General features: G+C 42.5%; 2 protein-coding genes across 10 annotated transcripts in view; one reads left to right on the top strand and one right to left on the bottom strand.

The window, feature by feature from the left end:
- The window catches only part of NAA35 (N-alpha-acetyltransferase 35, NatC auxiliary subunit), a 38,293-nt gene extending 34,039 nt beyond the window's left edge, over positions 1 to 4,254 (bottom strand). For 2 of the 6 annotated variants that reach the window (XR_010923950.1, XR_010923949.1), the window contains exons 1-2: positions 3,995 to 4,254; positions 2,430 to 2,563 (exon numbers count right to left, since the gene is read on the bottom strand). Coding sequence is in view for 4 of the 6 variants with exons in the window: in XM_067569025.1 (XP_067425126.1) it covers positions 2,430 to 2,553 (124 nt within the window). In the remaining 2 variants the exon portion in view is untranslated. Of the gene's footprint in view, positions 1 to 2,429; positions 2,564 to 3,187; positions 3,207 to 3,994 lie in introns of those variants that run through there. The other 4 variants (XM_067569025.1, XM_067569022.1, XM_067569024.1 and 1 more) reach the window with 4 other exon arrangements.
- Positions 4,255 to 24,558: 20,304 nt separating this feature from the next.
- The window catches only part of AGTPBP1 (ATP/GTP binding carboxypeptidase 1), a 109,350-nt gene continuing 107,851 nt past the window's right edge, over positions 24,559 to 26,057 (top strand). Inside the window, exon 1 of one of the 4 annotated variants that reach the window (XM_067569335.1) lies at positions 24,559 to 24,587. The gene's annotated coding sequence lies outside the window, so the exon portion shown is untranslated. Of the gene's footprint in view, positions 24,588 to 24,772; positions 24,978 to 26,057 lie in introns of those variants that run through there. The other 3 variants (XM_067569334.1, XM_067569337.1, XM_067569333.1) reach the window with 3 other exon arrangements.

The following is a 26,057-nucleotide window of genomic DNA, read 5'->3' as shown; positions in this document are numbered from 1 at the left end:
CTATCAACCAAATGCTAATGAAGATCTGGCAGAGACTTCAGAAGGAAATTAACAAGAAGAGGTAAACAGTGTGGGAACGATTAGGAAAGTCCTGTTTTCAAAGTGAAGATCAAAGGTCTGGTCTATCTGTGGAAGCAGAGAGGCGCTCTGGCATCCTTCAATCTGTGAAAACTGGTTGCCAGTAGGCTTGATCTTAAGAAAAGGGGATCTCAGCCATCCGTAATATAAAAATTCAGTCAAAAAGACTTGAGGGTAAGCTGTCCTGTAGGAGATAGGGGAATTTCCTGTGAGTTAAGTTTAAGCTCTTGAATACATGTTATGTTTTATATGTAACCATCTGTTTCCAATAATCTTACTTACTATCGTTTGAATCTCTGCAATTCAATAATAAACATATTCTTGTTTTCACTATAAACATCTCTAAGTACTGTGCGTTAAGCAGAGTGGTGATCCTGAGCTGAATCTTGTAAGCTGGTGCATGCTATTCCTTTGGAAGCAGAGATTCTGACAGTTCTGTGAGTGTTCAGTGAAACTGGGGCTGGGCACTCCCAGAGAGATACTCAGAGGATTTGGGGTTGATGTTTGGCTATCGCTAGCCTGTACAGAGAGACAGCAAGGGCTGCAGAGTTTTGGAGGGCAGTGCTTTGTGTTGCCAGAGGCTGGTGGAGTCAGGGAGCTGAACCACAGTAGGCACAGACAAGAATTCCATGTGCAAAGGACAGATGGTAGCAAGGTGCCTCATAACCCTGGTGCCCCTAGGAAGTGTCACAGATATATAGGGCAATTTCCTGCAATATCCTCATAAAACTTTATTGAATTAAGTTTACGTAACTTTGGGATCCATTGCACTAAATGCTAAGTTTATGTAATATTGTGACCGGGATTGTATGTAAGCTCGCTAGGGAAGAAATGTGATGTGAGACCCGGGTGTCCAAAGAACTATACTGAAAATGTACCAGATACAAATGAACTTTAGGGACAGTAAGTGGGAAGTGGATTTCCAGGGGAATGTCTAAGGAGAGGTTAATATACATTCCTACTTCTGGTTATGCAAAAACCCAAATGCCCAGAGAAGAGGATGATTTCTACTGATGACCTGTTCCCACTGGAGATCAAAGGCCTGAGCTGTATAAAGTAACAGGCTGACCTGCTCAATCTGTGTTCTGGTTAGGAGTCTGAGACAGTTATGAAACTGTAACCACAGAGAAAACCCAGTTTTGAAAGTTTTGAAAGACTGACCTACTGGAGCCTGAGGTTGGAGCTAGGGTGATCTCCCGCAAGCTTTTTAGCATTCATGTAGATTCTTTTATTATTTTTAATGTGTTTTCATTATAATGGTTTTAACTTAAAAATAAATATGCTTGCTTTGAAAGAGCTGTGTGGCAACTTGTAACTGCTGGCAATTACACCGTTCTTAGCCACTGGAGAGAAAGCAAAGCAAAGATGTTGGCCTGTTTAGGCAGTCTGGCTTTCTAGGAATATCACAGTATAAATCAGGGAGTTGTGCAGCCCTAACATCCCCATCAGGAAGAAGAGAGACACAGGTCTCCGCCTGAGAGAGATGATGGCTGGGAGTATCCTTGGTGGACCAAGAGAGGGAATACATGTGCAGTAACCCTGAAATGTGACACCAACTTTTCGATGCCCTCACCTAAGACATCCCCTTTTTGCCATTCCAACAATTCAAAGGGAACTTAAAATTGCTTTAAAGCAACATCTAAGTAGCACTCTGGTAGATTAATATAAGGAAATCCTCAAACAGTTCATACAAAATAATCTGTGTAACATACTGGTGGAAAGTTGCAGTTTTGTTATATTTGATTTACTGCAGCAGTAAGGGTCAGTTTAAAAATTATGCATAAAGCAAATTAACACTGAGTAGCAATCTCAACAGTAACTGTTTAAAGGTATTTATTGTTTCCCAATAACCTGAATGTATTACCTCTCATGAGAAACATATCAGTTTTGTTTCAAGTGAAGAAATGAATAAAAATCAGCATTGGACAGTCAATTTCTAGGATCCATGGCTGTGTTCAATCTAAAGAAAGTAAAATAAATTTGGCAGTTCCAAGAAAATAGGAGGCAGGTCCAGCATGAATAAACAAGATTTCCATCCAGAGGAGGATAGAGAAAAAAATGGTTAAAAGAAAACAACAGAATGGGAAAAACCATAAGGAGGAAAGCAGCCTGACACATGGGAAGAGTTTTATATCTTCTGAAGAGGGCTGCTAACTTCATGGACACCAATCCTACTATAATCTTGACATAGGCAGACTCCTGAATCTGCAAACTTCCAATAAAGTCAGTGGAGTCTACCCATACTGACTTCATTGCAGGAGTGGAGCTTTAGACTAGAAGGCAGCCTCAAGAATTATGTTTGGTTCTCTTAAAAAATTGGAATCCTTGAGAGTTTGAGAAGTACAACTTACCTCTACAGGCCTCTTCAAAATCCCGGGTAATATCTATCCAGCTTGTATTACTCTTTTCCATCTTGTCAGGTATACTGAGCTCCCATCCTGAATCATCATCTTCTATTGAAGCTTTCATAACCATAATATTGCACCTATAAATCCAAATCATAGATTGAGAATAAGTAACAGAGAGTACTTAATGGGAGCCAATGTTTACGTTGCGTAAGGAAAAAAAAGAAAAGAACTAGTCTGATGTAAATTCAATGGGCAATACTGACTTAGGTTCACCAGTTCATAATTTGATAACCCCTTTAAAAAGGATGTTTTCTCTTTCAAAATTTCCCTGAATAGATTTTACTATACAAACTCTCAAAACCAAGGACTGCAGAATGTTTACATCACCACTCCTCCGGGACAACCCATTAATAAAGTTATGTAATCAACCTGAAAGACATTCAAATTTTAAATAAAGCTTAAAGGAATTTTGAGTACTACACCTTTAACTTTTTGAGGATTTATATTAGACAAAAATATCTCTCTCTCGCTCTCTCCCATGGTTATGGGAAACAAGAAGTAGCTGTGAAACTGACTATACACAGAACATGGTCAGGTATAGAAAGTAAGTCACGCTTGCAGTAACAGTAATCTTAGTATTGCTTGCAAGCAAATTCAGACTCAAATATTATTTTTATACTGTGTGCCATAAAAGGTAGCCTATAGAGAATTATTTAAAAATTGGTCTTGTGTCTGAGAAGGTTTGTATATTTCCTCCCCACCTATTTTAGACATCAGAAATGTCAAGTCCTAGTCTTCCCTGGTTTTGCCAGAGTTCCTCTGAGAGGTATCACGGACGTTTCTTCCCTCAACTGGAAGCAATGTTGGAAGTTTAACAACGCCTTCCCTTAAATGATGTCAGTCACTGAAGGGGAACACAGGGGTTAGCAAGAACAAAATTCAAGAGTTTTAAAGCAAGTCGTTTGAAAGCCTCTTCCCGGATCGCTGAGCCTTTACTTTCACGGCTCTGGTGATGTCACCATTTCACTAGTTCTCTAATGATCACGAGGGGGTGGGAAGGGAGGAGGGGGGGGCGGGGCTGTTAAAATAAATAAATGAAACCAGACCTTCCTTACAGGAGATAAACAGGCCAACTGTTTTCCCTTCGCTGGGCGCCAGCGACAGCTCCCAGTCGCTGTTCCCCAAGGGAGGGAGGACACCACGGCGAGTAGCGCCCAGGCCCGCCCCCGGCCCGGCGGCAGCACAGTGACAGTGTGTGTGACCCTGCCCGTGACCGCAGCGCTCACAGGCCGGGCCCTGCAGCGGCCGCGGCAGGGGACAGCGGCTGGCCCAGCCCCAGCCCCGGCCCCGGCCCGGAGCTGTCAGTGTCACGGCGGGTTCCCCCTGCGGGCAGAGCACGCACGTGCCCGGCTCCGCCCCCGCGAGCCCCTCCCACTCCGGACAGGGCAAGGCCCTGCCCCGCCCGTCCGCCTGCGCCCCCTGCCTGCGGCCATTCTTCAACCGCCCCGCGCGAGCCCAGGGCTCCCCCTCACCCACCCGCCGGCGCCCGGGCAGTGCAGGGGCTTCACCTCTAGGGGCCGCGCAGGTTCCTGTGCCGGTCACGCACGCGTCGCCTCACCGAGCCCGCCGCCTCCGCCTCAAACAACGACGAGCAAGGAACCCACTTCGCTCGGAGCCTGGCCCGGTCACTGGCCCCTGCCGCTGCGCATGCGCAGATTCACTCCCCGCCTCAGCCAGCCCTCCGTCCCTCCGCCTGGGCTGCCTCGCACGAGCAGGTTCGCACGCATGCGTATACAAGCCGTCTCCACCTTCCCGGAGACGCTTGCCGCTACGCGCGCGTGCGCAACCCCTAGCAGGGCCGGGCGGGGCCGGGGAAGTTTAGTTTACTAGGGGTCCGTAAAGGAAGGAGGGTCAGCGCCGCTCCGCTGCGTTAGAGGGATTCTATATCCGAATGTCGGCGGGAGCAGAGAAGGGGAGGAGCTTGAAGGACGAGCGGGGCAGGAGAGGGGCTGTAGCTGACGGGAGAGGGGGCGGAGGTTGGGGAAGCGGGGCCGGGAGGGTGGGGCTCCATGCGGTACAGCTTGGCTCAGCCCTTGGCCCGCCTCCTCTTTGCACCTGGATGATGCATTTGCTGCGCCACACCAGAGAAAGGCAGCAACATCATCCGCGAAGTGCCACCCCTCGTCCATGAACTGGAACAGGGGAGTCTTTCGCTATGGGGGTGGGCAGGTGTCCCCTCCACCCCCACACTTTTCATAGGTCAATATGTGCCATGATGCCTTCCCCTCCCATGTTTTGCAGGCTGCAATGTAACCACATCTAAAGATCTGCACACGTCGTCCCACACTCCCTGAATTTTTCTGAAATGATGCCCTGTAATGGAGGCCTTACTGCCAAGTTTAAATTAATCGGAGTGTGAAACCTCCATTCAGCAGCATGTCCCCATTGTCTGGCTGTATTACAAGCCCCAGGATGACGAGAGCGTGGGTCACTCGCTGCTTTGAACTGGAGTAGATGGTGGATTTTCTGTAACTTGAAGTCTTTAAATCAAGGCTTGAGAATTTCAGTAACTCAGCTAGAGGTTATAGGTCTATTGCAGGAGTGGGTGGGTGAGGTTATGTGCTTGTAATATGCAGGAGGTCGGACTAGATCATGATGGTGCTTTCTGGCAAAGTCTGTGAGTCTATGAGAGCCAAAGGCTACAGCTCCTTCTGCCTGTGTATTACTGTGATTATTTCTCATGTATTCCTGACAGAGGAGGCAGTGACCCCTGTAAATCCATAGCACAGCTATGAGCACTTGAACCCCACCATGTCCCCTGTGTGTGATCTGTAGGCATCCCGGGATTCACACAGTCATCAACATCCCGATCACTGGGTCCACCAATAACACTGGGTGCTTCTAGGGACCTGTCTGTCTGAGAAGCTCAAATCACTTTTGTAGGCCAGTGACAAGGGTGGATGTACCAATATCTAGCCACAGGCAACGGTCCTGCTAGAGGTCAAGGGAAGTGCCCTAACCACAAACATGCAGTGGAAAGGAACCCAAGCCCAGAGTGTCATCATAAAAAGATAAATAATATTAGGGGCAGTCTATGTGTATGTATAGGACAAGACCTTATAAGGTAAAAATACAGGGGCACACTACCTTCCTCAGGGAGGGCCAAGATGCATGTAAATGGGTATATATGTAAAAACAACTAGAGTGCTGTAGCACTTTAAAGGCTAATAAATTTCATTTCTACAGACATAAGCTTTCATGGGCTATAACCCACTTTGTCAGATATATGTATATATGTACACACCTTGCTTAGACTCAGGGCTCACTCCCTGACACTGGGAGGTGGAACGAGTGGACACCCTGCTTCGAATAAAGTCGCTGTCGCTATGCATTCCGCCTCTGAGTCATCCTGTTCCTGCTGCCCTTATCACTGGCCAAGAACTTTATAAACATCAGTGGATTTATGTAAAGCACCTTCCAAAGTGTGATCATCATTGTATAATTAGTAAAGATGAAATAGGCCACGTCCATGTCTAGACTTTCAGCTGAATCAGGGAATCATATAAATGAAAAGTTGGAACGGGACCTCAAGAAGTCATCCAGCCCCTCCCCCTGCATTAAGGCTGCAGTAAGTATATATAAACCATCGCTGGCCAGTGTTTCTGTAACCTGCTCTTAAAAACCTCCAGTGACAGGAATTCCACAGCCTTCCTAGGTAATCTGTTTCAGTGCTTAATTATCCTGATAGTTAGAACATTTTTCCTAATATTTAACTTAAATTTCCCTTGCTGCAAACTAAACCAATTACTTCTTGTCCTACCTTCAATGAATATGGAGAATAAATGATCACTGTTGTCTTTATCACACCATTTTACATATTTAAAAACTTATGATGTCCCCTCTCAACCTTTTTTTCACTAAACTAATGGTTTTTAACCTTTTTTCATTTGTGGACCCCTAAAAAATTTCAAATGGAGATGCAGACCCCTTTGGAAATCTTAGTCTGCAGACCCCCATACATTCACAGATACAGGTTGAAAATCACTGATGTGGACTACACATGTAGACTAAACTTGTCCTCATAAGTCATGTTTTCTAAACCTTTTATCATTTTTGTTGCTCTCCTTTGGACTCCCTTTGATTTGTCCACATCTTTCTTAAAGTGTGATATTCAAAACTGGACACAGAACTCCAACTAAGGTCTGATCGGTGCCCAGTAGAGCAGGATCTTACATGTGACATTTCTTATATGCAGTGTAGTTGTAGCCATATTGGTCCCAGGATATTAGAGGAACAAGGGAGGTGAGGTAATATCTTTTATTGGACCAACTTCTGTGGTCCAATTTATTGATCCAACTCCCAGTGTCACAGCAAAATATAACCTGGAACAGATTATTTAGCATAAGTAGTTAGCACATATTGTAAGTGACCATTCAACACCTCTGTAGTCATAGGACAAAAAAAAAGAGTTAATGGGTTACCTTGAATGGTCTCTTACAATATATGCTAACTACTTACGCTAAATAATCTGTTCCACCTTGCATTTTGCCATGATGCTGGGAGTACCCTTCCCAGAACTGAAGAAGAGGTCTATGTGGCTCAAAAGCTTGTCTTTCTCACCAACAGAAGTTGGTCCAATAAAATAAATTACCTTTCCTACCTTGTCTCTCTAAGATGACGTTCCTGTTAATACATGTCAAAATGATATTTGCCTTTTTCTTTTTCACACTGTTGACTCATACTTGGTCTACACTACAGACTTAGGCTGACATAAGGTAGATTTCGTCAACCTAATTATGTAAGACCATGTCTACACTAGCGAGCTTACAGTGGTACAGCTGTACCGATGCAGTTGAGCCACTGTAAGATTGCTCGTATAGCCACTTTATGCTGACAGGAGAGAGCTCTCCTGTAGACATAATAAAACCTCTTCAGCAAGCAGTGGTAGCTATGTTGGTGGAAGAAGCTCTCCCACTAACATAGCACTGTGCACATTACTGCTTATGCCTGCGAAAATTATGTCGATCAGGATATGTTTTTTTCACACCCCTGAGTGACAAAAATTTTGCTGACATAAGTGGTAGTGTAGACATGGCCTCATTGTCTATATTAGAATGCTGCTTACACCAAAGTAAGTGGTCTGCTACACCGACATAACTGTATCTCCATGAGAGGCACAGCGCTTATGTCCATGTACTTAGGGCAGTGCAGTGTCCATTACAGACCCTGCATTACTTACATTGGCTGTTGGCTGTCATTCTTGTCAGTTTCAGTGCTGCCTCCCCTCAGAGCAGTGGCTCTGGAATCATGAAACTCACAAGAATGTGGTTTCACTGTGGCAGGCTCCAGAGCCCTATGGTGGGCTCACAGCTGCCACCCTCCTGCTGTCAGCCAAGTGCCCGGCACATCGCAGGGTGACAGCCTCAACTGTGAGCCCAGCAGCAGGGTTCTGTTTCACAGCAGGGAGTCTACCAGCCGTGAAATTGACATTCTTGTCTGTTTCATGGCTCTAGCTGTGAGCTTCACACTGCTATTCTCAGCCAGAGGCAGCCAGAAACTGACAAGAATGTCACTTTCACATCTGGTAGGCTCCCTGCTGTCAAATTGAGCCAGAGCCTGTTCACAGCTGGACTGTCACCCCAGGGTGCATGGGGGACTCTAGCCGTGTGCCCCACGTGGCTGTCAGCACCCCACAATGCCCCACGTCAGTTGGTGCAAGTGCTCCTGGTGAGGATATGCACCACTGGCAGAAGGAAAGTAGTGTGGACACCAACAGCTGATTGAATTATTGTGGTGGCTCTAGATCAACCTACTTTTGTAGTGTAGACAAGCCATCGGATTCAATTTGTAATCCACTATAACCCAGAGATCCTTTTCTGCAGTAGCACTGCCTAGCCAATTATTCCCCATTTTATATTTGTGCATTTGATTTGTTTCTTCCTAAATATAGTACTTTGCACTTGTCTTTATTGAATTTCGCCTTACTGATTTCAGACCAATTCTTCAATATCAAGATCATTTTGAATTCTAACCCTGTCCTCAAATGTGCTTGCAACGACTCTGAGCTTGGTGTAATCTGCAAACTTTATAAGTGTTCTCTCTACTCCATCATCCAAATGATTAATGAAAATACAGAATAGTATCAGACCCAAGATAGTCTTTTGCAGGTTCCCATGTTAAGAATTGATTCAGCTGCACTCACTGCTGACATCTGTTGCCAGCAATAAGCAAATTTTGTAATGTAAACAAGGCAGGGAGATGCCACTAGAAATACAACTATTTCCTTTGATATGGAGATGAAGAATTTATCCAGCTCAATACACCATTGTAGGGTGAGATCATTGTTCTTGAGTCAGTTTAATTATGTCCTGTTTAATTATTTTAATTATTTATTTTCTGTTACACAAAGAAAATTATTAGGTTAGCTTTCTGAGTTTTTAGTTTTATAGAAGGAAATGTTCATTGTTGACCCGATTTCTTGTTTACTGGTACAATACTACGAGTGTTTGTCTGTGACAGTAAATCTGTCTCTAAATATCAGATCCCAGGCTCAGAACAATTTCTATTTGCTTTTCATGAAATTTGCTATCCCCTCAGGATTCATCTTTTCTTTTCAGTGCTGTTAGCTCTATTTAATCAACCCCTCCACTCAGAATTATGCAGCATGTTGTGGTCCTGTAGAAACAGAAGGATACTTCTATTTCCCATCAACATAGAAATATTTGTGCCCATGCATGGATGCAGGGAATAGGGAATTTTTCTTGCAAAGGGTTGAGGAAATATGGATGAAGCTGGGACAATAAAAAGCTAGAGAAAGGCAAAATCAGAAAATAAAAATTTCTTGAAGAAAATTGAGATTTAAAATAATTATTTAGAGAAAAAATAAAGAAGAAATTTAAGTACTGAACATTATGTAAGATCTAGAATGAGAAAAAACAGAAAAAGAAAGAAAATATACACCAAGTCATAACATGTAAGGAAGAAAATGTGAAGGAAGCAAGATGAAAAGGAGAAGGAAAATTAACAAAAAGAGAAACATCATAAGTAGATATTTTATAAAAATGAAATGGAGTGTAATAGAAAAATGTCACTAAATTACACACAAACAATATTTAATTTTATATGTTTATGTGAACAAAACCCACTAGGTTTTTTTGTTTTGTTTTGTTTTTTTAACATCCTATCCGTGCCAATGTTGGTGCTGCTGCTTCCATTTGCTCTGTGGAGTTGAGATCAACTATTCTGCCCTTCCTGCTAAGGATTCTTCTTAAGGTTTCTCTTGGCACCCTTGTTTCTTCTTACCAGTTGATTTCTACTTGATAATTTCATGTTAGAATCTGGGTTGGTATCTGGAGTACATGCCACAAATATGTCTAGAACTTCCATCTGATTCTGGTGGAAATGATCTGTTTGTTGGTGATATCTTGGATTTCTTCATTGGTGATGAAATCTTTCCAACCAATGAGCACAATCTTGCATAGGCATTTATTTTCAAAGGCATCTAGTTTTCTGTCTACCATTTTATTAGCTCTCACAACTGTATGTTAACACTGAGATTACATTTGATTGAAAATTCTCAGTTTTGTTTTGGTGCTGTATACTTTGATTTCCATTTGTTGAGTTTAGAAGATGTTGTGTATACCTTTCCTATCCTTGATATCACTTTCTTTTTGAGGTTTCCATTGACTAATAGGATGCTGCCCAGATAGATGAACTGTTCTACTTTCAGTAATTTTACCTTCTAATGTGATGTTCCTGCTTGACATCTGAGTTTCAAGGATGTTTGTTTTAGCAAAACTAATTCTGAGCCCTGCTTGGCATGTTATTTTTGCCAAGTTATCTGTCTTTGTTTGTAACTTTTCAGGGATGTTTCTCAGTAGCGCAATATCATCAGCAAAGTCTAGGTCTTCTAGGCATTTGCCATCCACTCATGCTATACCAGTGATTGTGTTGCTACTACATTTCTTCATTATCCAGTCTATGGCATTGCCAAACGGTGGAGATAAAATGCAGTTCTGTTTCATGCCAGACTCCACATTGAACCACTCTTTGTTTGGTTGATAACCCTTAGGGAGCATTTCACATCTCTGTACATAGCCTTGAAGATACTGACAACTTGACCTGGAATTCTGAAGGACTGAAGAATATTCCACAATGTATATCTGTGCAGGCTGTCAAATGCCTTTTGAAAAATCAATGAAATTAAAGAACGGAGCTTGCCATTCTTTACATTCTTCTATATAGTCTTTAGTGTGAATATCTGATCTACATAGGATCTCTTGACCCCGAATCCTGCGTGTTCTTTAAGCTTTGCATGCGCTGCTTCTTTTGTCCTGTGTTGTATCACACTGCAGATGGCTTTCCCTACAACAGAAAGTAATGTAACTCCTCTCTAGTTGTAAGATCACCCTTTTTGCATATTCTGACAATAATTCCATGTTTCCACTGGTCAAGAGAGGTCTCTTTTTTCCAAACTTAACTGAACAATGGCAGCAGATATCCTTCTTATGGAACCCCTGTTGTGGAGTTTTAACAACATATGGAATGCATATGGTAGTTTCATCACGTTACAAATGAGGATGTCAGATGCTGGACCAGCCAGCCTCCATTGTTTTCCCAAATGATCCGACACAGGCTCAGATGGCTTGATCATCTGTTCCGTATGTTGGAGTCCATACCAGTCAATCTGCTTAATGCATTTGATCCAACAAAAGCTGGATGGAGAAGACCTCACAGATGGTCTCACACACATTGGAATGATGTTATAGCTTTCAACCTTGCTCACTTCAGCCTTAACATAGAGCAGGCCGCAACATTGGCTCTCTGGAAATGGGTTACACCAAGTGTTAACTCTGCATTCCACATGCAAGAGAATTAATTAAATGAATTAATTGAAAAGCTCTGTTAATTTCATTAGGCTGGAGATATCGAGTACTTTCTGCTGTAATTTGAACATCTCCTTCCACTATATTATTTTGCAGCTTTTTGGTAACGGCCTGTACTTCTGACATCTCTATTGGACTGATGTTAATGTTAAGCTGGTCTGGTTCATGTTTCATCAAAGTCTGGTGCTGAGATGGGTCTCGGTCTATTGAGGACTTCTTTGATAATGCCCTGCCCATCTGTTTTTCTGTTCTACCTCAGTTGTAAGTATTTTTTCTATCTTTGCTTTTTATTGGTCCATGTCCTATTTCGTAATTTCCACACAGATTTTAGTCACTCGGTAAATGGCTCTGTAGTTTCCTATCATAGCTTCAGCTTCCAGGTCTTCAACATATCTGAATTTATCTTTCCTTGCATTTTATCCACAGAGAATTATAATTCATAATTTCATAATTTAGAATTCCATTTCTGTTACCGATTCCTTTGTGTAGTGCATGTTAAGTTCTCACCACCTATCAGAATTAGGCTTCATATTTAGGTGCCTAACTTTGGGTATTCAGGTTTGAAAATGTTGCCCTTAGTGGCTTGTTATGTGTGTTTGCATTGTGCACAGGTCTTTCATCCACAGTGCTTCATTTTGAAAGCATACTATAAAAATCATTCACACAACTTAAAAAAATGGAAATAAAATACTTGAATATGAGTATCTTCCCATGTACAACTGTATGCAGAATAATTCTATAGCTCTATAAACTGTGAGCCAGTATATACAAAAAAATGTAACAAATCACATTTTACTTAAGAGGTTTGGAGGCTTTCTGATAGATTGGATTGGTCACTTGATGGGTCATTCATTTGTAATATATATCAGAAATAAATAGTAGCTGAGTGGACCACAGATGACAAGATGAACTGAAATGCTTTTGTTTGCAACACAGAGCAAACAAAAGATCTTCTTAGAAGTGAAAAAAGAACAGAGGCTTTGTTAGAAATCAACCAAGGCCTAAAAGGAATGGGACATCAAAACAGATCAAGAACAACAAAATGTGTTCACAGAGACAGGGACTGAGTATTTGCTTTCAAATGAGAGAATGATTGTTGAGGGATAAGAAGAACTGACAGCAGTGATGGTCTGGAAGTGAGTAGATTTATTCACTGAATAGAGCTATGGAGTAGATGAGGCAATTATAATTCTTAAAATGTTAGGCTTCAAACAAAAACTGTTAGCAACTCGATGCTTACAAGGGAATCTGAAGAGCAGGTGGAATCTTCAATCCATATGTTGTCAGGGCATAGTCCCATGGGGTGCTGAGTGCCTCCTGTAAGTGCTGTGCACCCTCAGCTCCTGCTGAAGTCAATTACACAGTGGGAGTCAGGGGCACTCAGCATTTTGCAGTATGAGGCCCCAAATCAAGTAGGCTTTCACTGGTCCATATACAATTGTAGCAAATGAGGACATTTTTTGTAATATTTTTATGAGCTATATGCATGTCTCAGTTTACCCACTCACTTTGTATTGATACCCACTGTGACAAGGGGAATAAGTGCTAGGTGTTTGAGTCAGGTAGCCACCTGAATTGATAGGAATGGTCATCAAGAACTAAATGAAATGAACACCTATGAATGGAAGATGAATAACTGGAACATGAACTCTTAATACCTGGTAGCCAAGGAAGGAGGAGATGTGTAAACAGTGGGGCTGCAACTTGGAACAAAGACGGGAAGTGTGAAATGACTGTTTTTAAGGTTGCCGCTGAGACACACAGAAAAAGAGAATGAGCTAAGAAGGATTCAAGGAAAACCTGGGATTTGGGGGGGAAGGGAGTGATTGCTACTGTCAATAAGGACTCTGTCTTAAGCATGGCTTTTCTCTCATGTGGCGATGTGCAGAATATGGGTAGCTACATGCCACAATGAAAGGATGGCTGCATCCATACTATGGTGTGCAGCTACACACAAAAGCAAAAGGTTCTAGCAGTGGGGATGCGATGGAGAAAGGCTTCGGCAGTTCCCTGCTGCCAGAGCTTCCTGTGGTGCTTCCTCCTGCCAGAGCCTTTCACTTCATCAGGGAAAGGCTCCAGCAGTGGGAAGACAGCAGGACACTACACCGCTAAAAATAGCAGCTTGGGCACGTAGGGAGCCAAGTAGGGTATATACACTAGGGGTTCTGGCGTGTCTCTACTCATCTAAGCCATGTCTCATCATCTACACTGCTGTTTATACCTGTGCTAGCTGGGCCTGCAGTGTCTTTACTCTACATGTTGCTACAAGTGTAGATGCACCTTCAGTACTATAGGTAATTTAAATGAAAAACTGATAGAATCCACTTCTATTGTTTTAAATTAAGCAAAGTCTGTGTTCTCCTACTTGGAATTTCATGATGGTCTTTTTGTCAAGTATAGAGGAGCTGTACAGTGACTTCACACAGGAATTAAAATGGAAGATCCATCCTGAATCAGATTTCTGCTCCAATTGTTAAGAAAACAGTTCACAAGTATAAAAAGGACCTGACCATGGCCCGTCATTATTTAATTAGTGGCAGTGAAACAATTATTCTAGTGGAATTACACCATATGTAATTATCTAATATTTCCCTAGATTGCATATTCCTGATCAATATGTTTTTATACTTAATTCATTTTAAGGGAAGTGTGCATGGATCTCTATGTTACAAAATAAGAAACACCCATCGATCACAATAGGAGTAGGCTACTAATTCATTTTTTTCCCATCTTCAAAAATACTGGAAATTTTGTTCGCCAAGTTCTCAACTGGCATAGCTCCACTGAAATCAATGGGAGAAGAGGAACAAACACCAACTGCTGGCATTTGTGGCTTCCAGTAATAGGGTGATAGCTGACTCGCTCTTCCATCTACTTGAAAATCCACAAGTACACCTCATACAGCTCAGATGAGTTTCTCTGGGACTGTTATAGATTATGTCCTCATTAATAGTTTTTGGCTGTCAATGGTCATTGATGTAGGAGTTTGCAGAAATGCTGAATATGACACTATCAGCTTCTGCTGACACAAGTATATTTCCAACTTTGACGTCAGCCAGTTCATGAACCAAAAGTAGCCCAATTCATCCAAAAGCTCTTATTAGAACCAAATTATCAGATAGCTTGCCATTCTGAACTGCTAAAGGACGTTATACTGAAGTCTGACTTCCTTTCTCATCTGATGATGAATGGTGGTGTTTTAAGTCATCAGTGCTGACCCTATCAGCTTGGTGTTGGGACCTTAGCCCTTCAAACATCACCCATGGATCAGGGAGGAGATGCTCACAGCAGTTGGAGCTAAGAAAAAAGTGAGGCTATAATCAGTCTTCAAAGACATGTTTGTTGAGAGGAAAAGCAAAGACCAGATGGGTTTGACTTCAGAATGTCCTCAAGTCATTGTATAAGAAAGAAAAGGAATCCTGGTGGTTGACTTAAACTGGTGGTGCCAGTTTAAAATAGGCTGGTGCCAGGCATGATCTCCACAGCCTCTTTTCAACTGGGGTGGAAGGTGGTAACAGTTTGTCCAGTATAGAATCAGGATGGCAATATCAGCCAGAGTCTGCAAGATCAGTTGTATCAACGGGAAGATCATTTCAAGAAGCTCCTCAATTGTCTATTGCCTACCATCTCTGTTCCATTTGAGGAGAGGCAGGAAGTTCTGGCAGAACCACCTTCCTTCAACCAAAGAGAGATCTGGATCGCAGTCCATAACCTGAAGTCTATGAAGGCACTAGGGATTTGTAACATCACCCCTGAATTGCTGAAGACAGGTGAGAGTATTATTGTACTATGGCTACACAGGCTCTTCTAGTCCATCTGGTGTACTAATATTATCCCCGATAACTAGAAGAAGGGTGTTATCCTGCCTCTGTTCAAAAAGGGCACTAAGGCCAAGTGTAGCAACTAAGGTGGTATTCTGCTGTTGTCAGTCCCAGGGAAAGTATTTGTTTCTGTCTCAGTTTCCATGGGAATTTGGCAAGATTGCATCCTGTCACCAGCATTAATAATGGTATTGATTGATTGATGGGTAAACTTGAGGAGGCAGCTGTTTGTGGCATTGAGCTGAACACCGTTTTGCTTCAAGACCTCAAATATGCCAATAACATTGACTTGTTGGTTCAATTTGGTGAATCATTGCAGCAGATGGTTGATCTGGTCAGGGAAGAAGCAGCATGCATTAGATTGGTTATCAATCTGGATAAAACTGTATTCTTGGCTGTTACCATTAAGCAGCCTCTAACTCTAGATTACAATCATTTTAGTATTAACCTGTTCAAATGGGCTATCAAGCAGGTGGCAACTATCAAGTATATGTGAATCATCAAGGACAGTGATGGGGATGTTTGAAAAATAGGGATGCTTATATAGCAGCAGCTGCTAGCATGTTCAGAACTCTTCAGTGGCCTCTGTGGAGTCACTGTGACATCAAGCTTACCAGGAAGCTGTGGATCTATAGAACTAGTTATATGAACTTTATTATACAGCAGTGAAACATGGGTGACTGAGGAAGGGTGAAGAGTGGCAGAATGACATTTTAGATTTTTATCATCTTTGCCAGCTGCTTCATAATAAGTTGCAAGACAAGATCAGTAATGAGGATATTTGTACCCAAACCTAGGAACTACCTCCATTAGCATGAGTTCGGTTTCAGCAGCTTTCCTGGTACCAACCAAGGGTTCTGAAACAATTTTTATAGTGGGGGTGCTGAGAGCCATTGAATCAAACTGTAAACCCGGTATATAATAGAAACCACTTCAAGCCAGGAGGTGCTGCTGCTATGCCCCTAGTTCCAGTGCCTATGGTACTGACATATTATTAAGATAGAAAACCAGTGAATTATGAAGCTTATTTACCAAGCTACACAGTCAGCAATCACATATTTGCCAAAAGCTTCAGTGGCATGATAAGATCGCCAATGATAGACTGAGACTGAACATCCAGACAGACCCTCTTAAGGACCTAGCAAGAGTTCAATCTGTGTGTTGCTTGATCTGCAAGGAGGCTACATCTCTTTGGGATTTGCCTTAATGATGATGATGGATGAAGACTGAAGTCAATGGAGCTACACTGATTTACACAAGCTGAGAATCTAGCGCTATCCTTTTATTTATAAGTTATTTACATTAAAATATTTTTGAGATGTTCCTTTATTCTCCTGGAGGCAAAAGCTCTGTCACCACACCAGTTTTTTATGACTGTCTTAGAATATATAGGTCCTGATCTTGCAAATCTGAGTAACATGAGTAATCCTTTCTCAAACATGAAAACTAGTACTTATGCAAGTAAGGTTCAAAGGATCAGGCCCTAAACACTTTTTGGAAATTTAGTCAAGTGTGTTTACTCCTCACTTAATTCATCACACTTGTTACTGTATCAAAAATATATCATATTAGTGTAATGTGATCTTGTTGTATGAACCCATAATGCCCACTTCTGCTCCTGTCATCCCCACTCCCAAAGGTACATGTAGATTGCCTTTATTTGTAAATACCTAGATTTCACTTCTTATTATATACATTTGTACCAACACTTTCTATACAAATACAAAAATAAAGGAATCAGTCTACAGTGTTGCACAAAGAAACAAATTTATTTTCACAGACTATACCCCACTCCCTAACACTGTATTATTATGGATGTTAATTTCAGAAAATAGCAACTGGCTCTGCATGAAATTTGCACTTAAGGGCAGTAATACAATTTGCAATTGATTTTGAACAACACAAATTTAATTTGTTCTAAATGAAAGAAACAATTATATTTTACAGTAACTTTATGCATGTTTTAAATGAACAGGCAGACATGATTTTCTTTAAAATGTTTGTATGATGATTCAGAACCAAAAGAATAATGAAGCATCAGATTACTTTGAAAGCAGCAAATAAACTAGCACTTAGACTTGTATTCTACTCTGAATGTGGCTTTCAGACTTTCCTTACTGAATTCCCCAGATACACTAATCATTTGTATCTATTGTACTGTTCCAAAGCAGGAACAAAATCGGGGTCTGATCCTGTAACCCCTTTCTCATGTGAGTAAGAGTAACATGAGTTAGTTCTATTGATGTCAAAGGGACTACTCAGGTGAGCAAGAGTTGCATGATTGGGCCTATTATTGTACATCACTATAAATGTGGAGCATATATTTTAGAAACACTTGTTAGTATTTTCAGAGAAATAGCTTTCAAAAGTAGAAACACTTTCCTTACTAAATAGGTGGAGTTTACAAATAAAGGTCCTAATCTTGCAACCAACCCACCTACTGAAGTTTAATTGAAGTAAATAGGAGTTCTGCATGTAAAAGGCTTGCAGGTCCAATATGATTAATAATTAATATAAAGGTGAACTGAAAGGTTACATTTATCTTTATTAGTTGATGACATCCCATGTCAATGGTTGATTGATTACAATAACAGCAAAAACACAGCAGAAAAAACACAAGGCCTCCAGTCATGTTTCTATTGTAACCAGTGTGTGAAAACTTCTTTGATTTCAATGGTAGCGGGATCAGACCCTTTAAGCCTACTTATCTATGCTTATAATGATTTGGGATTTGAAATGATTTATTTATTTTTTAAAAAATCTTTCAGTTCAGGTCATGTGGAGAAAGAGAAGATGATGCTGAATGAGAAAACAGGGTCGACTATGAAGAAAGGAAATGAGAGTGATCAATTAAAACTGTTATTTCTTGGTAATGACACATTATTTGTAAGAAAATAGAATGTATAAAATAACTGTCCAATATTAAATGACAATTTGCCTGAGATAGAAAATAGTTTGTAATACTGAATGATTTCAGATGTCCTTCTTGCCACCCTGTCTCCCAACATTCATCACAAAACAAATTATATAAAAAATAAATAAAAAAGGAATTGTCTAGTGTAACAGGGTAACAGTCCCCTTTAAAAGTAGTAGGGACTAGAGGTCTTTCAACCCTTCTTTCAGGGTATGTCCATTTTAAGGTTCTTGGGATTTTTTGAGCAGTCAAAGGGTAGAAGCAGGTGCTGGGAGAGAGGAAGATAGTCTCAGGGGAATAGTTAATGCTTAGGGGAAACCTAGCCTGAGCTGCAACATCCAGACTACTATTTTTACAGAGCTAATATGAGTCTGTATACCCAAGCTGAGAGACTTGCCCCAAGCTGAAATGTAGATGTACTCCTGGGACAAGGAACCTTGGAGTGCATTTTGGGGAAAGGCTCCCTTCCCTTCCAGCCAATCAGGAACAGCTCTGGGAAGGAGAGCAGCACATATACTACTATCTCTCTCATCCAAGGGAGACGCTAGTAGAATAAAGAGTGACAACAGCTGATCATGTTCAAGGAGGAAAAGGAGGAAGTAAAGAAGGGCTAGCTGGAAGGAGCCACCTGAAGGCTGCAGCTGGCCTGAATCAGTACAGCCCTGACAAGGAGAGTTGTAAGACATCTGAACGGAAGAGGAGGAATCTGCTTGAAGTACAGCAGAGGCCCCAAGAAGAAGGGCTGTAGGACCCTTGAATCAGGGAAAAGAAGGTTTGGACTTTAGGGGCTAAAGAAAAGTTTTGTACTGTAAAAGAGGTAATAAATCAGATCCCACAAAAGGGGATCTTATTCTCAGTACTTGGGTCTGGAAGTCAATTATTGCAGGGAATCCAGTAGAAACTGATGGCAGGGTGTCTGCTGGGCCATCCCAGGCAATGAGGGGCTGCTCTGAAGGTGATAACTCTATTACATCTAGCAAAATTTAATTTCAGATACCATAAAGTGAAATAAGTACATCTTGATTCTGCTGTCATTTATCTCAGCATAACACCAATGTAACTTGATTGTCTGGATAAGGGGGGCCCCTGAGGTGTATTCAGGAGCTCCAATTACTCCTTTCTACACCAGTCTCACGTTGGGGGTGTCATGCGGGCTGACTTGAATGGGGGGGCATTTAGTATATTGGGTGACATCAATATGGCAGAATCATAATAATCCATGTGGGATATGCCATGTCAGGTACTGTTCAGAAGGTTATAATATTCTAAATAAGATAATAATACTTATGTTCATGTGTAATATGTGAAATGGAAGTTATAGATGTATTTGAGATATCTGTGTTTCAAATTGTGCTGCCTGGGCAACACCCCAGATAGGATGGCCACAGAACAATGGCCCATTAAGGCATTCCCAGGTGCAAGGGGCCCAGAGGGAGAAGCCAGCATCACCACTGAGTCACCAGAACCTGCTTACGTGACTCTGGATTCCATTGCAGGCAGCACACCTGAAGAGGCACCAGGATTGGCCCATGTGACTCCGGACTCCAGTTTGGGTCTTGTGACTGTCCACAGGCCACATGGCCAGGGGAGGGGGTTTATAAGATCAAACCACAGGATCCATTTTGTCTATGATCCTGTCCAGCTGCAGACACACACCTACCTCTGGATCTATTCATCTTGCAACTGAACTGAAGGACTTAGACCCATCCAGGTACTGGATGTGAACCAGAGGGAACTATATAAGCCTGCAATCCACATTTCTTCCAGAAACCTGATGTAAATGGACTTTTAATCATTTGTATATCTGTGATTTACTTTAACCCTTTAACATTTCTCTCATGGTTTCTTTCTTTCTTTCTTTCTTTCTGCAATAAACCTTTAGTTTTAGATACTAAGGGATTGGCTGCCAGTGTGGTATTTTAGGTAAGATCCAAACTTATATTGATCTGGTACTGTGGCTGACCCCTTGGGGTCAGAGGGAACCTTTTTAGTAAAGAGCATAGAGTTCTAGTAACTTGTCTCTTTACTGGACCTAGTGCTGATTTGGGAGCCTGGGGCTGAAATGCAGTAAAGGGGGCTGTGGGCATTTGTGGACTGGCTTCTTGATATCCAGTGTGGGGAAATCAGAAGCAGTTTGTGGCTGGTTGGGAAGCCGGGCTTCAGTGTCACCCACCAGCGTGGGGAGAATCTGCTCTCCTTTTGCAGCCTGCCCTGACCTTGGCATTATCAGTTGACTACCCTGGGCATGGACGTATCACACTTGGGTCTGGAAGTCAATTATTGCAGGGAATCCAGTAGAAACTGATGGCAGGGTGTCTGCTGGGCCATCCCAGGCAATGAGGGGGTGCTCTGAAGATGATAACTCTATTACATCTAGCAAAACTTAATTTCAGATACCATAAAGTGAAATAAGTACATCTTGATTCTGCTGTCATTTATCTCAGCATAAAACCAATGTAACTTGATTGCTTACAGTGGAGTTACTCCTAACTTATACTCACAAAACAGAGAGGAGAGTCAGACCCCATGAGTCTTAGACTTGGCTAACATTTGTGCATTCTAGCACAGTCAGGCAGCTGGGAGTGGCTTTCTCCCCTGAACATGCCACAAGACTCTGTACTTGAGGAACCAGAGTGAGGCTAGGGGTACATACAGTTTAAATCAAGACTATCTTTATTAGTTACATCATAAGACGGTTCCTACAGCCAGGGCCGTATTATCCATTAGGCACAATAGGCACAGTGCCTAGGACCTACGAAACTTTCAGGGCCTATGAAAAAAAAAAATTATATATATATATATTTTTTTAATTTAAAAAACTCTTTATTAATAGCTTAAAATCAAATGAGTTCTTTTGCTCGGGGGGCCTACGAAGGCAAGTGTGCCTAAGGCCTACGAAGGTCTTAAAACGGCCCTGCCTACAGACTTTCAGCACGCAGACCCCACCATTCAGAGTGTCTGCATCATGTGAGAAACCACTGGGAGGCCCACTGGTGATTAAAATTAGTCATGCACAAAGAAACAGTACCACAACGTACTACACTAACAAAACCGATGAAGCAATTACAGATTGCCTGTAATAAAATGGCTCCAGTTATATTAAAAGAGATATTGCTAGATAGTTCAAACCAAAATTTAGATTACACAAGACATTTAAAAAAAATCTAATATTACTTGTTGGCGGCTGCCAGTATAAAATATAAAGCCAATATCATTGCTCCAAAGAGCCAACTGACAATACTAAAAATTTCTTTAAATCCTGAAATTAATAGAAGTGATCCTTTTGAATTCTTTAAATTACAACTAAAAAGATTTTTGGAGACTCTCCCCTCCCGCCCAGAAACTTTTGTAACCCTAACAATGTAGTTAGATGCTTAGGCACACAGTGGGATTTTCAAAAAGCACCTATCTGCATCTTTAGGCAACTAAATAATTTTTTGAAATTGGCACTTAAGTTCCTAAATTATTTAGGTGCTTTGAAAATTTTACCCTAAATCCTACTGAAAGTTACTGAGACTTAGATGTCTGGGCACTTTTGAAAATACCACTGGGTGTCTAGCTACATCTTCAAATACCTTTAAAATGTTGATTCCTTGGACGCTCTTGAAAATGGTACTCTAAATCTGTTTTTCATTGTCATGTTGAGTGGCATGTTAGCAGTTAACAGCATAAATAATGAAAAGTAAATTGGATTTAATGTTTTAGCAGTTGTAGAAAAATAACTTATCAACAGGCAAGGACATTTGTTTGTGGTGGTGAGGCTTATCAGCCATTTCAAAATGTTTTTTAAGTGACATGCTAAACCAACATAATTCTGATGGAATTGTTCTAGTGCCAATCAGATAAAGAGATAACGCAGTTCCATTAGAATGTTATCAGACCTTTATTTGAGGTCTATATTACATACTGGATTCATCTCTGTAACCCAACATAACATGATTTGTATCTTCTTGGGCTGTTCTATCAGGATCAGTATTAATAATGCTGCTGGTGCTATCACAAGGGACCAGATTCTCCAGTACTTTGCACTGTTCTGGGTGTTCTAAAGTATGTGGGGCTGGAGCTGCCATACCCCAGACTCAGAAATTGTAGCACTGTTTATTTTTCATGTTTTCCCCATGTCTTTCTCACTTGAAGGTCTAACTTCTTCCATGTACTTCCATACTACTTCCACTATCTAAGGGGACTCTAATTTTGAAAACAAAAATTAACAAGAGATTCATACAGAGTTATTGTTTAACTCATTTCTCTTTATAAATTCTTTACCTTTTAAAAGTATACTGTGATGAACACACTAATTTTGGACACATTTATCTACTGTTTCAGGATACACACAAACAATTTGGTCCTTAGAGCTTTATCATTGATTCAAGTCTTTCTGCTATACTTATCCACTTTATTCTTATTACACAATCATCTATTTGTTTTCCTTTAATTCCCTCTGCTAAATGACACTGTTCATAATTTTGTAAGTGCTGAAGATCAAAACAAATGTTTGCAAAAATGAACCAGATCAAAATATCCTGTACCTTTTTTGCTTCAATAGATGACCATTCTTTTGCTTTTCTATGTAGTCAAAAAAACCCAAAACTTTATTTCTGTATTAGTTATCATTCACACACAGCTGCCTGAAATCTAATCTTTTTAATGACTGTCTGTTACTTAATTAAAATGAACCATCTTTGTCAACTTTTTAGCTTTCAAAAAATGTTAGTATTGTATCTATATTTAAACTGTATCTTTTACTCGTTATTTGCTGTCCTCCTACCATCACCACCTATTTCTGTCCTTGATTATCTGAGACAAATTTCCACCTATTCCATGAGAAAAGGCTGGGAATTGGAGGGGTCACCCTGCTGATGTCTCCAGCCAAGAGTTAGAAGCATGCATGAGAAGGAAACAGGGTGGAGAAACACCTCAGCTATAGGGGCTGGACCAAAGTGTGGTTTTGTGAAAACACTTACAGTTTGACAAATTTTTGTTGAATCTCAGACAGGGTTTCCATGAGGCTGATACTGAGCCAGAGTCAGCTGGCTCCCCAGACTGCAGCAGTCAGGCAGGCTGGGAAGCCAGCTGCTCTGGCAGCCCTGCTGGATCTGGGGCCTAGGATTCCCGGCCCTGGGACAGTCCAGGTTCTTGTGCTGTTCTGGAACTGGAGGACACTAGGATCTGCAGTAGCTGTAGACACTATCCATGTCAGTTTCAGGGGTCAGTTTCATGCTACTGTTCAGTGGTGGGCAGCAATGAAACTGTCATGGATTATGTCAATTTCACAGACCAGCCTTCTAGAATCATCTTTTATCTAACACTGTGTTTCTGGAATAACGGTTTTTAAAGTTGCCAGTTTGTGAGAAATCTTGGGGAGAGGGGTGGGGGAGGAATTATTTTTAGAATGCAAATTTTCTGTGAACCAGAACTTCCAAATTTCAACTAAGTCTACTTGGAATGTATCATAAACTGCTTGAGAGTCCGGTGTTCAGCATGTCACAGGATTTAGTCCTAGAATTTTTATCAATTTCCTTTTGCATCCAGCTCTTTCTTCAAAGAGCTTGCTGAAGAAGGAAATGGGATTCTTTCTAAAGCAGGCAGGGTTTTTACAGCGGGGAAACTGAAGCACAAGTACATTAAGATCAACATTTTCAAAAGTCGCCACTAACGCTGTGCAGCTCAATGAGTAGGCATGAAATTTAAGACAACTAGGGCCTGATTTTTCAGAATACTTAGCATTTTTTGTAGCTCTTCATATGTTGAAAGCACTTTACGAACATTAATTAATCCTCTTAAGACTCCTGTGAGGTATGTATGATTATCCCCCCTTTACACATGGGAAAACAGAGAAAGAAAGGCAACGTGATAGGTCCCCAGCCACACAATGAATCAGTAATACAGTCAGAATGAAAATTTAGGACCCCTATTCCTCCAACACTTGCTCAGTCTTTTAGTGCAGGCTTCCTTCATTCCACAGGTAGTCAACAGTGGCAGCTTCCATTGACGGCATCTGTAGTTGTGATTGCTGAGCACGTGTGAAAATTAGGCCCTATATGTTTGAAATGGTGCCCCCTTCAAATGAGTAATGCACAATTAGTGGCTACATGCACAATGTTTTGGTGTGACTCGCTCAGTGCCATGTAGTGATGTAGGCACTCTAGGGCAGAGACAGAGCATAGCTCACTTGGGTGATCTACAAAGCCTGTATATCCCCAGGATCATCCTTTCCCTTTTTGCAGTGTTGTGCCTCATTTTCCACACACTTTCCAACTTGTGCAACAGGGCCCCCATAAGCCAGGGCCTTTCTCACTCGCAACCCGGATTCAGTCACAAAGCACTATCCATCCTGAGCACAGGAGGGCGAGGCAAGCCAGGCAGGGGTCCTCTAGGAGGAAAAAAAACTGTGCGATGACATTACAGACTGCACCACAAGGCATGCCCACAAGGGGGGCGAACTGAGGCGGGCCAGGGTCCCCTTAAATCAGGTTCTCTCCTTGCCCACTAGGGGGTTTCTTGCACCTTGGAGCTGCTCTGCAAGCGGCCGCTGGAGGAAGTAGGTCACTAAAGCCGGGCTGACCCGGCAGCCCCCCGCCTTCTCCAATTGCCCACGCACGCGTAGGGACTAGCAGCGGGGCGGGCACGTCTGCGGGTGGGCCCGCGGCTCTGCGGCGGGAGGGCGCTCCCCCCCCCTCCTCGTGCACGCGCCTCCCTCGGGGTTGCGCGCGGGGGGAGAGGCGGGAGCACGCTGACGTCTCCGGGATGCGGACAGGTTCCTGCCGCCGCCGCCGCCGGGGTTTGTATGAAAACATGGGGGGCGCCGGGCGGCTCTGGCTACACCGCCGGCCCCTCTCCCTCGGGTGCGGGGCGGGAGGAGCCGGATCGGAGCCAGGCGGTGGAGGCCGAGCCTCGCGGATTGCAGCCGCCGCCCTGCCCCGGCCTGAAGGTGAAGCCCGGCCTGGGGAGGGCGCGGGCGGACGGACGGACGGACAGACACAGATGCGGACAGACAGCCCCGCCTCCCCCAGCCCGGCCTCTGAGAGCCCAGCGCTTGGCCGCTGTCCCCCGGGCGGGGGGAGGGCAACCCCGGCCCGCGGGCTGGGCTGGGGCGTCAGTTGCGGAACGGGCTGGAGCGGGAGCGGCTCCCCCGGCTGCAGGCAGGGGCCGAGCTGGGGTCGGACTCCCTTCCGCCCTCCTCCTCTCCATGGACCGCCGGCGTGTCCGGGGATGACCGGTCAGCGGGGCCGAGTGGGGGTCTCGGCACGCCGGGGGCTGGTTAGTGGCGGCGGCTGCTGCTTCTCGGGTCGCGGCTCGTTGCCCCAGGAAATACTTGTAGGGCTGTTCTGGTGTCACGGAAACCGCCCTGGCTGTGGCCCTCCTAAATTCATCGTTGTATAGCGGCCGACGGAAGGGAGATGTTAGTTGCTCTCTTCAGCTCCACGAGAAGCGGTGTGGTTTTTGCTATGGGAATTTTGGGTGTCCTGAATAGCTGTTTAGTCGGAGCTGTTATCAGCTGATCTCGCTGCTATTAGAGAGGGGTTTTGTTTGTTTTGTTCAGTATTTTTATCTGGTAAAGCGCTACTAGGCAGAGTTTACTAGGTTATGCAGTTTGTTTACATACGTGCATTCTCGCTCTCCCTCGGATTTACAGCATGTAGCTTTTTTACATACCTGTTTTTGATTCCAAATGTTTTCTGATGATGGTAGATGACCCTTTAACAAAACTTGTCCAACTCAAAGCAGAACATTATGCTTAATGTTGTCTTACAATATTGTCATACTTGTATTGCTAACCTTCCAAAACTTTCCCCTCATGACTCCACTGTGCTGTGTAGATAAACCAAGGTAGGTATTTATACATAAATGACCACTGTTGAAATAACAACAGTAAGTGCCCTTTGTGGTGTAACCTGCCAAGAATCTGTTTAACATACCGTTCTTAAAAAGCTATAAATTTTGAGTCTTTCAGTAATAATATTTTGCACCTAAATAACACTTGTCTTCTGTTTCCCCATCCCTCTAATGA

The sequence above is a fragment of the Emydura macquarii genome, unplaced genomic scaffold (genome assembly GCF_026122565.2).
Source record: "Emydura macquarii macquarii isolate MOO-44397 ecotype Brisbane River unplaced genomic scaffold, CSIRO-AGI_Emac_v2 contig_2897, whole genome shotgun sequence".
NCBI lineage: Eukaryota > Metazoa > Chordata > Testudines > Chelidae > Emydura > Emydura macquarii.
This window is presented reverse-complemented; position numbering and strand designations above follow the sequence as displayed.